This window comes from Trichechus manatus, unplaced genomic scaffold (genome assembly GCF_000243295.1).
Source record: "Trichechus manatus latirostris isolate Lorelei unplaced genomic scaffold, TriManLat1.0 scaffold00035, whole genome shotgun sequence".
NCBI classification, from domain to species: domain Eukaryota; kingdom Metazoa; phylum Chordata; class Mammalia; order Sirenia; family Trichechidae; genus Trichechus; species Trichechus manatus.
The window spans coordinates 11221385-11237061 of record NW_004443971.1 but is presented as its reverse complement, the minus strand read 5'-3'; the positions used below and the strand labels follow the sequence as shown (position 1 = coordinate 11237061).

At 50.9% G+C, this 15677-nt stretch overlaps 1 protein-coding gene across 1 annotated transcript in view; it reads right to left on the bottom strand.

Annotated features, from left to right (window-relative positions):
• The window catches only part of PIK3C2B (phosphatidylinositol-4-phosphate 3-kinase catalytic subunit type 2 beta), a 51593-nt gene extending 39509 nt beyond the window's left edge, over positions 1-12084 (bottom strand). The window contains exons 1-8 of the mRNA XM_004375249.2: positions 11152-12084; positions 7756-7856; positions 6985-7139; positions 6568-6688; positions 3036-3147; positions 2802-2881; positions 2358-2421; positions 130-276 (exon numbers count right to left, since the gene is read on the bottom strand). Coding sequence (XP_004375306.1) covers positions 130-276; positions 2358-2421; positions 2802-2881; positions 3036-3147; positions 6568-6688; positions 6985-7139; positions 7756-7856; positions 11152-12084 — 1713 coding nt within the window. The remainder of the gene's footprint in view (positions 1-129; positions 277-2357; positions 2422-2801; positions 2882-3035; positions 3148-6567; positions 6689-6984; positions 7140-7755; positions 7857-11151) is intronic.
• Between the last annotated feature and the right edge of the window lie 3593 nt (positions 12085-15677).

Sequence of the window (15677 nt, the reverse complement as noted above, 5' to 3'; positions counted from 1 at the left end):
AAGAAGGAGGTATAGATAAAGAATCTTTTTATGAGTGGACACCTCATTGCCCGAGCAATGGGGCAATTCAGTAACCTGGGACTGTTCCCCTTCCCTCCTTCCCCATCCTAAAGTGCCTGAGCTCTTTACCTTCTGAATTTTAGGCTGCATGCGAGAGGGGCAGGGGGGCAGCTGGTTGAGAGCGTTGGTGATCTCTGGGGTTTCCACAGCAGCTAGGGCGTTGCAGATGGCCTTGACGGACTGGACCACCCTGTCAGCCTTCAGTGGGAAGTCCCCCTGTGGGAGGCAGCATGCGAGCCTAGCACTCTTGGACTCCAACCCCCTCCCCCACCACCCCAGTCCTGGAAGGAATGGGTCGATGGGCTAGGAGGAGTAGGGGCTCATGACCCTCAAAAGTCACCAGTGGAATTCATGCTTTAGTTTAAAGCATCAGTGAACACTCTCTCCCAGTAAATTTAAATGGACCAGGCCCACATGCCCCAACTCTCCTTTCAGACATCCCCCGCTAAATGTCCTCTCATTCCCAGCCTCCCTCCGTCCTCTCCCATCTACTTGTGGCAAATACACACAGGGTCTCCCCCAGGGACATGAAAGAAAACCAATCTCTAGGGAACAGCAGAAGTCCTGGTGGTACAGTGGTTAAGAGCTCGGCTGCTAACCAAAAGGTCGACAGTTCAAATCCACCATCTGCTCCTTGGAAACCCTATGGGGCAGTTCTACTCTGTCCTACAGGGTGACTATGAGTTGGAATTGACTCGATGGCAATGAGTTGGTTGGGTTGGAGGGAATAGCAAGGGGTCCAAAGAGGCCATATTGAGGCCTGGCCACTCAGCCTTGTTTCTCATACATGTCACCACAGAATTTCCAGACAAATCTCATCTCAGTTCCCACACCCACGCCCTCCCCTCTGCACTGTTGCTCCTGCAGTTTTCACATTTGGAATTCCCTCACCTGTCCTGTCTGTCCCACGTAAATTTAAATCATGGACCAGCTAAAATCCTACCTTCTTCACAAAGCCTTCCCTGAATGCTTTAAAACAAAACCCACCGACATTGAGTCGATTCCGACTCACAGCGACCTATAGGATACAGCAGAAACTGCCCTATAGTTTCCAAGGTTGTCATCTTTACAGAGGCAGGCTGCAACATTTTTCCACTGCAGGGTGGCTGGTGGGCTTGAACCACTGACCTTTTGGTCAGCAGCTGAGTGCTTAACCAGGGCTCCTTCTCTGAATACTTTAGCCCTAGACAATCCCCCTCTCCACTGCCCTCCAAGAGGCCTTGGTTCACTCACTGCCATCTCCCTTCTATTGATCACTGAATGTTATTATCCCATTTTGCTAACAAGAACACAAGCTCGCTGAAGGCTGAGACTATTCTTATACTTCTCTGTCTCCAGCAGCCACTAGCATAGAGCCAGACTAGCACACAGTAGGTGTGCAGAGAACTCTCCCTTCATCACTGCACATGGTCAGAGGGCTGCTATGGAAGGGGTTCTGGCAGTGAGTAGAGGGCTGAACTAGATACAGTGCTGCCCTCCCAAAAGGCAAGAATCTATGACCACTGTTAAACGGATCAATGAGACAAGGATTGTTTTTTGAAGATCACTGTCTAAGCCTCTTTGAGGAGCCCTGGTGGTGCAGTAGTTAAGCGCTTGGCTGTTAACCAAAAAGTCAGCAGTTGGAACCCACTAGCCACTCCGTGGGAGAAAGCTGTGGCAATCTGCTTCCATAAAGATTGCTACAGCCCTGGAAACCCTATGGGGCAATTCTGCTCTGTCCTAGAGGGTCACTAGAATTTGACTTGACAGCAGTGGGTTTGGTTTTTTGGTTTGTCTGAGCCTCTTCTGCACAAAGACATTTGGGGCAAATGTTTATCATGGGTGTGAAGGCTTAAACTATAGGAGAATCCTAGTGGGAGCTGTGCCACTTGCTTTAAGCTGTGAGAGTCCTGACCCCTCCCCTCCGCCTCCAGATGATTTTCCACCTGCGACACCAGCACACCCCTCTCAAATCAGAGGCCGCTGGGCACTGCTCATAGGATGCACACGCCAATGCGCATTCAAGTACAGCAGCTGGGGAGACAACGCTACGTCCAGCAGATTTAGGGACATCTTATTCCAGACACAGGGATCAGGGCACAGCTCCTGATCTACTTTTACAAAGGAGCAGAGCTTCTTTCTACAAACTTGCTCGTCTTGGTTTGTCCATGAGCTGCGGGATGAAAAGAAATGCTCTGCTGGACACAATTTCAGTGTCTATTCCAGACCCTGTAGAGTGCTGGCTGATCCTAGAAGGACTGGGGGAGAGGAGGGAGGAGCTTCTGCCAGCTGGGCCAGCCCCTATGCCCTGTACTTACATCAGCTAAAAGGAAGGCATCCACCTCGTTGTGGTAAGTGTCGAACAGAAGACTCAGGGCCTGCCTGGGGAGTTGGGGGCAGAAAAAAAAAATCATAGGAGAGGTCAGAAAAAAACCCGTGCACAGGGGACCCTATCCCACTCCCTTTCTCCCTTCCTCTCCTCAGCTCAGAAATCAGACTCTGGTTTAAAGAGGTTCCCATCTTTCCATATGTTCCATAAAGACAGAAGGAGGGAGACTTCTTTCTACTTCACTACCTCTCACCTAGAGAATGATGGCAAAGTACTAGAGGGAAGAGGTGTAACATGCTCTGGAGTGGGGACCTTCCCTGACAAAACTTTTGGGCGCTAATCCCTGACACCTGGTGGAAAGAAAGCACAGGATCCATTGGGATCCCCTCACAGTTCCTCTTTGGACTATATCCAAGATGGCACCCACTCTCACCTGCTGATGGTCTGTTTCACTGGCCTCTCCTGTAGATGGACGAGGTAGTTCAAGGTGGAAGGGCTCTGGTCATCATTCACCTGTGTGACAAGTGTCCCATTCAGAGAGGGGTGGTGCCCTTATCTCAGCCCAGGGCTCCTGTCCAACCTCCCACTCAGCATGTTCCACGTCATCACCCTCTGCCCACTCCACCTCCCCAGCTCTGTGCAACCATCAGCCTCCCCAGACACCAACCGTCCGGGCCAGGTCACTGCGTACAGCCTTCTGCTCCATCAGCTGTAGTCGAATGTCGATGTCAAACTTCCGGCAGTACTGAATGTACTCATGGCTGCCCAAGGCGTGCTTGCTGGTGGGGTAGGGCGACAAGACCATTAGCATCCTGGGGACTCAGTGGGAAGGGAGGTGCATACCTTAGCTTTGGGGAGAGATAAGCAAGATGAAGGTGGAGGCGAGGAGGTAGTACCTGGCTCCTGGAAAATGTCACAGTAGAGATCTGTCTAAACAAAAGCCACCTAATACACTTAACCCTTGGTTTGCACAAATATTAACCCTCCTCGGTATTTATGACTTACATCTTTGTCACTAGCTCCCTCCAGGGGTGGGAGCTGCTGGAGAGTGGGAGACAGAGGGACTTCTCAAGGGGAAGCTGTTGAAACCCCATTTCTTAGCTTTGGTATAAGGACAGCTATGAGGAGACATGGTGAGAGTCAGCCTGGGCTCAGGCATGGGGCTCAGCGACTGGCACCCTCTCTCCAGTGTGGTCCTAAGTCTCCCACCCCCTACTGGCACCAACCAGGGTATGGAGGCCAAACAAAGCAATCCCACCAAGATTCCAGATCTGTTATCCCCAAGCCCATCCAAGTTCTGCTTCCTGTTCCCAGGGGTCCGGCCTGATTGTGAATAACCACAAAAATCTCTAAAAATCCCTACAGATTTCCTGAGAAACACCCACCTCCACGCCTTCCCACTGTTCAAGTGCCCACACATGAGACCCCTCAGTTTCAGAAAAGCTGAAGGAGGTCTAGGGAGTCCCTCTGTGACTCAGCCTCCCCTCACATCACACCTTAGTCAGAAAGGAAGCCCAAGAGAAAGGGCTGAGTGTGAGTCCCACCTCCAAGCCAGCATTTCAAGCTGGCTGGGTCCCCACAGCTGAGTAACAGAAGCCGGAAAGGGACTGCCTTCCTCAGCAGAGCTGCGAATCTAGGCAGATACGGAAGGGAGTGGAGCAAAGCAAAGGGGAAAGGTATGTGGAGACAATGATGGAGGTTCCAGGGCCCAAGGCCAACCCAGGTCCAGCTAGGACTTGGGGGGTTCTCCACATCCTAATGGGGTCAGGGCTCCCATCTTGTCCCCAACCTGCTAAGACTGAGCTGCAGCCAGAACTTGGGGGTGGAGCGGCTGGGCTGTGGGGTAGGTCTATGGGAGCGTCCTGGGAGGAAGGAAGAGTGTGGTACGTGTGGGGGAGGTGGCAGGAAACCCAACCCTCCCCCAGGACTATCTCAAGGTTCTTATCGGAAGGAAGCCTGCATCCTGGCCTGCAGCTTCCCCCTCAGTATCAGACCCTCCTACCAGGCAGGGGTGGGGCCCTGGTGGCGCAGTGGTTAAGAGTTATGGCTGCTAACCAAAAGGTCAGCAGTTCAAATCTATGAGCTCCTCCTTGGAAACCCTATGGGAAAGTTCTACTCCATCCTATAGGGTCACTATGAGTTGGGATCAACTCGATGGCAATGGGTTTGGTTTCAGTTTTTTACTAGGCAGGGGTAGAATACCTGAGGGCCTTCTTGGGAGCTAGCAGTTCTCTGGAACCCCCAGAGGGTCCTTTCCACCCCAGCCCAGGGTAGCTGTCTGTGTTCAGTGGCCTGGGGGCTAGGCCAGGAACCCAAACCCAAACTAGTTGCCATGGAGTCGATTTCGACTCTTGGTGACTCCGTGTTTGCAGAGTAGAAGCAGATCACCAGGCCTGTCTTCCCAGGTTCCTCTGGGTGGGTTCGAACCGCTAACCTTTCAGTCAGTAGTCAAGCACTTAACTATTTGCACCACCCAGGGACTCTGGGGTGGGGAAGCAGCACTGGGGCTTTCTCTGGAGTGGGAGGGAAGAAAAGAGCCTCAGAAGGGGAGGAGGATGCCTGGACTGGGAGTCAGGGACACAGGTCCTCTGGAGATTTGCTCAATCCTCTCTGTGGAAAGTTCTCCCTGGAGCACTCAGGTTAGAGCAGAAGAGGCATGAGCGTGGACAAGGACCTTCCTGTTCCACTTCGCTCAGAACACTCCACTGGGTCTCAGCAGGAAGTCAGGAACCTGACTGGTTACCCACCACCTCTGGTTCAGGGGCTGCAGGAACAGTGTTGCTGCAGGGAACTGACAGTCTACCTAATCCATATCCTCATGCGTTCCTGTCTTTGCACAGGCCCTTCCCTGTTAATATTAGGTGCCCAGTGGGTCATTCTCACAGTTAATCCTTACTACATTTTACAGAGGTAACAGAGGTGCAGGGTTCCACAACGAGGAAGTGACAAGCCAGAATCCACACAGGCCGTATGGGTGTGACCAGAAGCTCATATCTGCCCAGCATGCCCCTTGTTTCCCTGTTACAGTGCAGGCTGCCTGGGCTCTCTGCCAGGACACCTTGCATCCAGGACCCCTTCCTATTCCCCCAGGTGAGGGTGCACAAATGAGCCCCACACGGAGCACATGTTCACGGTGGCCCCTGGTGTGCTGCCCCCAGCTTTCCAGACAAGGACTTAGAGCCAGAAAAAAGCCCCATGATATCCCTAAGGTTGAAGAGATCAGCCAAGAAATGAACCTTCAGTCCTGACTGCCAGCCCTATGCTCAAGACACAGATCAACCACCCTTGCATCCAGACCTGGAAGTGAGAGGGGGAAAAAGCGAGGGGTGGCACTTACGGGCACTCCTAAGAAGGGAGGCGGAGGCTGCCTCTCTCTCTGTCCCCCACACCCAAGGCCTGCTTTCTCCAAGGCCAGAGGTGGTGGGGAGTAGCTAGTCTGCAGGTTGGGGGAGGAAAGCTGATCTCCTTATCTGTCTGCTGCCCTCTTGCTTGTTCTACAGGCTGCCACACAGGCTGTGCCACCCGAGGGACATTCACCCCCTAATCTGCCCCCTACTTTCCCTTCACCTCGCACTCCACAGAGCCAGGGGAGTGGAAAGGGGATGGCCTCAGCTGGTCCACATCAGACTTTCCAGGAAGGCTGACTTCTGCATTGGGCACTGGATGGGGAGGCATTGGAGGTGAGACTTTGGTGAGGAGAACCAGCTGCACGTGTCAGCCAGGGAGAAGAGGCTTGTTGGCAAGGCAAAGGGGAAGAAAGAACAACTGTCATTTTCCCCCTAGATTCCCCAAGCGCGCTTCTGCCTAGTCCTTCTTCTGCCCCAGCCACGAAGCTGCCTCAAATCCACTAGAGCAGGAGAAACAACCTCATGTAGTTCTTTCCCCCTTCCCACACACATCTCTCCACACGCAGAAGCTTGGAAGCAGATATGACCCAGCCTTTGCCTAATCCCAGCTCCAAGCTCCTTCCACAGCAGATCTGGCCCAGGAAGCCGGCCAACCTTGCTGGAAGATAGACCTCCTGGGGAAAGTGTGACGTGGCTGAGAGTGTGCCCAGAAAGCAGGGATCCCAGCTGTGGGACTGGGGCCTAGCTGCCAGCCCGGGGCCCAGCACCAGCCCCCTGAACCCTCCTCACAATCCCTCTACCCAGAAGGCAGATGGTACTCCCTGACCCCCCTGTCCCCACCAGTGCACTCACTTCTGCAGGAACTCCTCTAGCCCACAGGGCTTCAGCACAAAGTCACCCACATCCACATCCCTCAGTTCATCATGGGTGTAGCACAGGGTCTGGTAGATGAGCAAGTCTACAGTGGAGGAACCTGGAAGAGTGGGTCAGGGGGGCAACGATGATGGGTTCTGGGGCAGGTGGGGCTCGGCTTCCCCACCCTGATCCCCATTCCCAGCTATGCCTTCTCCAGCAACATCAACAACAGATGAAGCAGGCAAACAGCTTGGGGTTGGAAAATTACTGTGGACCTAGAAAATTGGCCCTACAGCCAGTCTCCCAAAGGAGCTTCCCCACTGCCCCTCATCAGAGCCACAAGGATCCTACCGTCCAGGGCACCAACTCATCCCCACCCCATCTCAAGGGACACTCAACCCCCAACTAACTTACAGTTGCAGGTAAAAGTGAGTGGCTCCTGCAGGCTGTCACACAACACGGTCACCTTCAGGTTTACCTCATCCCCAAGGTGTTCTGGGCTTGGGGTGACTGCACTCCAGACATATCCAGTGAGAGAGTAGTCTCGGATGTCAGAGCCCGATCGAAGGCTGTGCAGGAAGACAGGGAAAAGGACCCTCGCTGTGCCTTCAGAAGAGAGCAGTCGGAGAAGAGGCCTGCTGGGACCCTCCCGCCCTTCAGCCTAAGGCCCCCTGTCCCCACTCAGCCGGACCCTCTAGGTCTGCAGGCCAGGATGGGGGCGTGGGCAAGCTCCTCTGGGAAATGGTGTTCCTGAGACATTTGCTACAGTTACAAAACGTTTCACAAGCAGAGTAGAACAGCAGGGATAGTTCTAAAAGGACAAAGCTTCCCATGTTTAGTTTATCATAGGATTTTTCTGAATCAATTTTCTTTCCCTTTTAGCTCTGGATTACACTCTTATCTTCACCGGAAGTGCATTTGCCCCTGAGAGCAACTGAGGACCAGAGCTAAAGTGAAGGGGATAACCTGACTGTTAGATGGTTTCATGGATTTTGTTAAAAATGTGAAACTTCTGGAATCTCAAAATGCCTGCAAACACCTGTTGCAGGAAAATTCCACAGCTATGAATTAAGGTTTATTAAATATGGCTCTTCTTCCTTTCCAAAGAAAGTTCTGAAATGGGTGACCCACCTCCCCAGCCCCTACAACCCTCCCAAACCCCTTGCCCCATTCTTTATCTCTTACACATCCAGCATGTGGCAGAATGCGGCAACTTCCTCATCCCTCTCCTCCGAGACCTCAAACAACTCGTGTCCACTGGCAATGGTGCGGGGCCGCGAGCCCACCTTGAAGGGAAGAGCAGCTGGCTCAGTGCCCTTTCCCTCATGGCATCCCCTCCCCAGGGGTGCTACTCCCAATAAACTCTTAAACTCTGAGTGCAAAGGCTTTGCAGCCTTCCAGCAACCAGATAAAGGAGCACAAGAAAACATGAGTGATCCAGGAACATATTTATCTGTGGTCCTGGGAGATCAAGAGCCAAGCTGAAAAACACGAGTTGAAGCTTGGCTGAGGCCGGAAGCCTGGGTGGGATGGACAAGAGTATGGCCAAACCCTCTTCCAGAGGGGGATGAGCCTGATAAACTCAGGCCAGCAGGACACTGGAGGGCTTTCTGGAGGGACGCTCCCATGGGCTTGGCGTGCACTGAGCTGGCAGCTTTTTCCCCTGCCCCACCACTGAGGCCATGGCAAGGGACTTGCCCAAATGGTCCCCAGGGAAGCTTGGCCCTGGACAAATGCCTGAACATCCATAAAAAGCTCCAGCCACCCAAAGCAGAGTACCCCAGAGCCCTCAGATGGAGGAGATGACTCAGACCCACGTGCCTTCTCAGCAAATGCTATTTGAGGAAGAAAGCGTCAAAGCAGCTGTCTGGGCAGGGGAGAACCTAGTACAAGGCCTGGCAACTCCAAGCCCCGAGTCCTCTGGTTCTGAACAGCTGGAAAGTCAGGAAGCCTGCCCTGGCCTCACTTCCTCTCGAAGAAGAAGTGTATGGTGGTGGGGACTATCTCAGATAAGGCTCCAGAGGCGCTCCCACCCCAGAGCTGTTTTCAGTCACCCATGAGAGGCCCTAAAGAAGCCCTCAAACAAGGCAGCCCAGCCCTCAGCAAGAGGAAGCTGAGGGGGAGAGCTGGTGCGTGACACGTTTCTGCCTGGTAGACCTGCTCAGGGTGGTGGGGGAGGCCACACGAAGGATGAAGCTGCAGCTCGGATGGAGTCCCCAGCCTGCATCCGGCAAAGGCATCCGCAGGCAAAGGCATCCGGTGAGGGCAGCTGGGTCCAACAGCTGCTTCCAGGGGAGTGCACACACTGCAGCACCTTCCCTCTCAGCCTCCCCACCCACTATTCTCAGCCCCCTCTGCCCCTGGGGGAGATGGCAGCAACTGAGTTCCTCATCTGAGCATCCAGATTGCTTCCTCTGGGTGACCCTCTCCCTCTGCCTTGCTCCCCTGCGTGTGCATGGGGGTGACGGGAGGGGAGGGTGCAGCAGAGGCAGTTGGCACATGAGGCCCTGGCTCTGCCAAGTTTGTGCCTGTGTCCCAGTCAAAACAATAGTATCACTGTCAGCATTTAACCCACAAAAGTGAGCGAGAGATAGAGAAGGGGAGGAGGGGAAGGCAAGAAGAGAGAGAGAACAGAGTGGCTGCTGAAGGCCATTTCCATGCCCTTTCAGTACCACTCGCTGGCACCATAAGAAAACAAAAGCCACTTACGTTTGCCCAGCTGGCAGGCCCTGGTGGCATCGCCCGATGCTGGCTGGGGGGGTCTGCTGAGCAGAGGCTGATAGCAGGGGTACTGGGCTGCCATTTGGAGCCAGCCATTTCCAGAGCTGCCTCTGCAGGCCCAGGATAAAGACGGTCCTTCCGGCTGGAAGCCCGGCGAAAGCGGGGTGGTGGTGTGGGTCGAGGGCCCGCGGGGTCCCCCCTCCTAGTGGGCTGAGCCCCTGCACCAAGCTGAGGTGGAGAGGCCCGGGGCTGCATTTCCCCGTGGGAAAAGGCAAGACCTTGTTGCTCTGCCCTAGCTTCTTCCAGGAGATTCTGAACGGAGGGAGCTCTCTGGGAACACCGATGACACATAGGGGCTGGGGGAGGGTGGGCGAGTGCGGGGAGGCAGACAGAGGGAGTGACAGAGGTGACCACCTACCAGGGTGGCCCAGCCAGTGAGTAGGCCCGGCCCTGTGCTAGGAGCTCAGAGCTGGGAACAGGATTCTCCCAGGCCCTATAAATAGCGGGAATAGCCCCACCTCTCTGAGCGGGCCCTTTAAAAAGCTCTGAGCTCCGAGCTCATGGCTGATCCCAGGAGCTGATTCTGCTTTAGGGGCCTCTCTTAGCAGAAGCAAAGGAAGGAAGGACTGTGTGGCTCTTTCCAGAGAGCTGGGAAGGATCCCAACTGCTGGACACAAGGTGAGAAAGCCCCAGTATCCCTTAGACAATGGATAAGGAGGAAACAGGGAGGGAATAACCTGGAACCCCAGGTTACTACATAAGTCATCAGCCAGGAAGGTGCCTCTTGACTACTTCTGGGGTCAGGGTTTCCGGAGGTCAAGGGTGAAACACATAAGTGATCTTCAGATCTCCACCCATGGAGATGCTGATACTTTTTTTAACCAGAAAAAAGATCAAAGCTGCCCTGGGACACGAGCAGTGTGTCTATGCAGATACTATGATACTATGCTGTCTTATACTATGTATTGATAAAAGTTGTTACCGTTACACTGCGTAATTTTTCCAAATACTTTCATTGTGAAAAGAGGGTGGACTTCGGAACAAGACAGACCAGGATTGAGGCTGGTTCTGCCATTCCTTGCGGTGTGGCTTTGGACAAGCACTTGGTCAGCTTAACAACAGCTCTCAGGCAGGGTTGCTGGGGGCTCTGCACCAGAGCTGGGATTCAGAGCACCACACAGGGGCCAATGCTATGGTTGATTCTCACTGCCACACGGTGTTTTTGGCAGAACAGGGACTTAGAAATGGGAAACAACTTGCTCAAGTCCTCAAGGCCATTCAGCCACAGTCAATAACAAACCTCCTAAGTCCTAATTCAGCCCCTAGATCATGAAGTGGGCACGCACTGAAGAAGAATTAGGGTTCTAATTCCCAGCAGAGCCATTTTGGCCAAGGGATGCAGAACTTGGCCCTGAAAAAAGCCCTGGCTCAACTGGTTCCTTTTCCCTCCTCCCCTCCCCCCGGCCTACCTTGGGCCTGTCCCCTACCAGGATCCAGGGTCCCAATGGCAGAAGTAGAATACCCCCCAAAACACCCATTGTCGTCAAGTCAATTCCAACTCATAGCGACCCTACAGGACAGAGTAGAACTGCCCCATAGGGCTTCCAAGGCTGTAATCTTTACGGAAGCAGACTGCCACATCTTTCTCCCACAGAGCAGTTGGTGGGTTCGAACTGCCGACCTTTCGATTAGCAGCTGAGTGCTTAACCACTGCACCACCAGGGCTCCTTGGCAGAAGTTGAGGGGAGGACTAAAGGTGTGGGTACTTGGTGGATGTGGGTTTGGAAAAGCAAAGAAGAGACTAGGCTCTCTGAATGATGCAGGGCAAAGGGCACAGAAGCAGCACAATAAGGTCCTCACCGGAGTGGCCGAAATCCTGCGGTTCTTGCCAGGTGCTGCATTCTTCCGGTTGGCATAGCGGGAGGCATAGGTGCGAGGGGGCACCTGAGGGGGCATAGTCTTGCTCCGGGCCACAGGTTTTCCAGGGGTGTCCTTGCTGAAGTCCAGGGGCCCTCGGCCCTCCTTCCAGCCCCTGGTGGCATCCCGCAACATCTCTGCATCATAGGTTGACTTTAAGTTGAGTCGCGTAATTGCATCATTGATACCATCATAGTCCACGGACCCCAGGAGGCGACCCTGACCCCCACCTCCCGGCTCCTCTTCCTCTTCTAGGATCCGATGCCCTAGCAATTTGCCTGGCGGTTGCTCGACCAAAGAAAAAGTGTTGATGTCATTGGGCTGGGAGATCTTGGATGAAGAGGGGGACCCCTTTCTGGGAGGCAGAGGGGGAGTGTTCCAGATAGAGACTCGGGGAGGCAGAGGAGGTGGGGATAGATTTTTGGAAGAGCCATCCACGTCCCCTGGTCCTGGGGACAGAGGGAGCCCCCCGTCTGAACTATCAAAAATATAGAGATAGTCTCCAGACAGGGAGCCTTTGGGCCAGGGATCTGGGCCAGGCTGGGAGCCCGGGGAGGTAGAGTGGTTGGGTGGCCCCTCCTGTGGGGAGAGCGAGTTGTAATTGAGGGTAGGATCAGAGCCAGAGAGACCACGAAGAAGCTTGAGGTCATTCCGCCTGCCCGCTGGCTTGGTGAAGAAGTCCAGAACAGGCTTGTCCCAGCTGATGAGAGAGGGGTCTGTGTTCTGCTTGGCTCTGCTCTCCTCCTTGTCATGCCGGAGCCTGGACAGAGCATCATACTCCATCTGCAGGGCTTCGGCCATCGCCAGCTCTTTGCGGCTAATGCCCACCGACTCCAGGGACTTCCAGTGTTCCCCATTGCCCTGAGTCGAAGACATGGTGAGGATGGGGGATGGAGGAGATAAGGAAAGACGTCTACTTCCTGCCAAGGTCAGGTCTGGAGGGTTGGGGCATGGTGTCTTTGTACCTGTAGGCAAGAGGTAAAAATATCACTCACTGAATCACACAAAGATCGTTCTTCATAATTTGACTTAAGTGACATAATCTGGGCCAGTGTCTGTTTCTTGAGTGATGACAACAGAAGGAAAGAAACAGAAAAATGGAGAAAAAAAGAGACATCAAAGCAATTTCATTTATCTACCTATCACACCCACCCAGCGACCCATTCATCTATGTATGGGCACCTTCCATGAGCTAAGAGAAGACAATGAAAACAAGGGGTCTTCAGTCAGTTTAAAGAGGACAGCTGAGAGGAGATGTGATCAAAGGCTATAAATTATGAAGGGTTTAAATTGGTGGGCTGGACTATATTAATGATAGTCAAGGAAACAATATCATGAAGATGGTACAAGTCTGGGCAATGCTTCGTTCTATTATACATATGGTCGTCACGAGTTGAAGTTGACTAGACATTAACTAATAACAACAATAAGGAGACATTACTAGAGCCCTGTTATAACAGACCTTATGAGACGTACAGATGAAAAGATGTTCAACATCGTCATCATGGAAATACAAACTCAAATAACAATGAAATACTAAGCAGCAACTAGAATGGCTAAAATAGAAAGTATTTACCATACCGAGTGTTGGTAAGAATGTGGAGCACCTGGAACTCTCATACACTGCTGGTGGGAATGTAAAATTGTACAACCACTTTGGAAAACAGTCAGGTTCTTAAAAAGTTAAATATACACCTACCATATGACCCAACTATCCCACTCCTATTTACTTATCAAAATGAATAAATAAAGGATATTTCCACACAAAGACTTGTGTACATGAATCTTCATAGCAGCTTTATTTGTAAGATTCAAAAACTGGAAGCAACCCAAAAGTCCATCAACAGGAGAATCGATAAACAAATTGTGATATATACATATAATTGAATACTACCCAGCAACAAAAAAGAACAAATTACTGATACTTGCAATAACATGAGTAAATCTCTAAATAACTAAGCTAAGAAAAAGAAACTAGACAAAAGAATATATACTATATGATTCCATTTATATAAAATCCTGCAAAATGCAAACTAATCGATAGTGACAGAAAGCAGATGAGTAGTTGCCTGAGAAATGGGTGAGGAGAGGGATAGGTTACCATGAGGCATGAGGAAACTTTAGGGGGTGAGGAGTATGTTCATTGTCTTGATTGTAGTAATGGTTTCACGGTATATACATTTGCCAAACTTATCAAATTATATACTTTAAATAGGTTCAGTTTATTGTATATCAACTATATCTCAGTAAAGCTGTAAAAGTACAATACAGCCTTATTAAAGACCTTGTAATTACCCAGATTGCACTAGGATCCTCCCAAAATACAACAAATACGTGCAATAAAATGAAGCTTTCCAACTGGTGAGACCTGGGTGCTGGATGAGTCACAGGTGTGCCGAAATATTGATTCCCTCAGCCCTCAGGAAGCCAGGCAGGACTCAGAAAGGCTGCAGTCCCCAGACCACTGCCTCCAGCTGCAAGCAGCCCCTCCATTTACCCCAGAGCTGGTATCTTTTTCTTTGGAGGCCGTGTGATAAAAAAAAGTTGAGAGGCACTGAACAAATAGTTGTAAATAAGGTTAGCCTGGCCCAGTGGCTCACAACCCTGGCTGCACATTAAAAACACTGAGGAGAATTTTAAGAAGTACTGATGCCCAGCCCACACTCTCAGAGATTCCGATTTAATTGGTCTGCAGTAACCAAATCAGTTGACATCAAGTCATTTCTGACTCATGGCAACCCATGTGTGTCAGGGTAGAATTGTGCTCCATAGGGTTTTCGATGGTTGATTTTTCAGAAGTAGATCACCAAGCCTTTCTTCCGAGGTTCCTCGGTGGACTCAAACCTTCAGCCTTTCCATTAGTAGCCAAGCGTATTAACCATCTGCACCACCCGGGGGCTCCTGGTCTGTGGTAGGGCAATGGTGTTTTCTCAAACTCCCCAGGAGATTCTAGCCTGGAAGTGAAGCTATGAACCACGGATCTATATGGGTATGTGGTTTGAGATTAGATTGGGGAGAGGGTTGGATGTGGTGAGCATGAAGTAGTCACTTCTAATCCTTAGCACCAGTGTTAAAGAAGTTCAGAATTTCATACAATTATCAAAAATTGTTCATTCTGTCTGAAGGACTAATGGACCACAGCTACCAAGGCCTCCACCAGACTGAGTCCAGTACAGCTAGATGGTGCCCGGCTACCACCACTGACTGCTCTGACCGGGATCACAACAGAGAGTTCTGGACAGAGCTGGAGAAGGATATAGAACAAAATTCTAACTCACAAAAAAAAGACCAAATTTGCTGGCCTAAAGGTGACTAGAGAAACCCCAAGAGTATGGCCCCCAGACACCCTTTTAGTTCAGTGGCGAAGTCACTTCCGAGGTTCACCGTTCAGCCGAGGAGCGGACAGCCCCATAAAACCAAATGGGACTAATGAGGCACAGCAGTCCAAGGACAAGGGCTAGAAGGCAGAAGGAAGCAGGAAAGCTGGTGATAGGGAACCCAAGGTTGAGTAAGGATAGTGTTGATGTGTTGTGAGGTTGTTAACCATTGTCATAGGGTAACATGTGTACTAACTGTTTAATGAGAAACTATTTTGTTCTGTAAACCTTCATCTAAAGTGAGAATAGCAGCACAATTGGAAGAGCGTAGTCGATGTCACTGAACTGTGCATGTAGAAATTTTTGAAATGGTATATCTTTGGCTATGTGTATTTTCACCAGGAAAAAAAAAGGTCGAGAAGGGAGAGGGTTGACATGTCGTGGGGTTGTTAACCAATGCCATAAAACAATATGTGTACTACTGTTTCATGAGAAACTATTTGTCCTGTAAACCTCCACCTGAAGTACAATTAGAAAAAATATATATCATTTTTTAAAAAAAATTACTACAACTTAGCAAAACAACAAACCCACTCAAAAAATGGTTCAAGGACTTGAATAGACATTCCTCCTAAGATGTACAACTATCCAATAAACACATGAAAAGATGTTCATTGTTAAAATGCAAGTCAAAACTACCTTGAGACACCCTGTCATTCCCACTAGGATGGCTATTATCAGAAAATAACAAGTATTGGCAAGAATGTGGAGATACTGAAATCCTCATCCATTTCTGATGGGAATGTAAACGGTACAGCCAGAGTAGAAAACAGTGCCAGTTCTTCAAAAGTTAAACATAGAGATTACCATATGTTACGGATCAAATTGTGCACCCCTAAAATATATGTTGAATTCCTGACCCTAGTATCTGTGGTTGTGATCCAGTTTGGAAATAGAGTGTTCTTTTGTTTGTTAATGAGGTCATATTAGCGTAGGGTGGATCCTAAATCTAATCACTTCTAAATGATAAAAAGACCAAAATAGACCCAAAGACCACAGACACAAGGGAAAAGAAATGCCATGTGAGGATTGTCTGCAAGCTGAGGAATGCCAAGGAACCAAAGACACCCAGGGCTGCTAACAGGGAAGGAA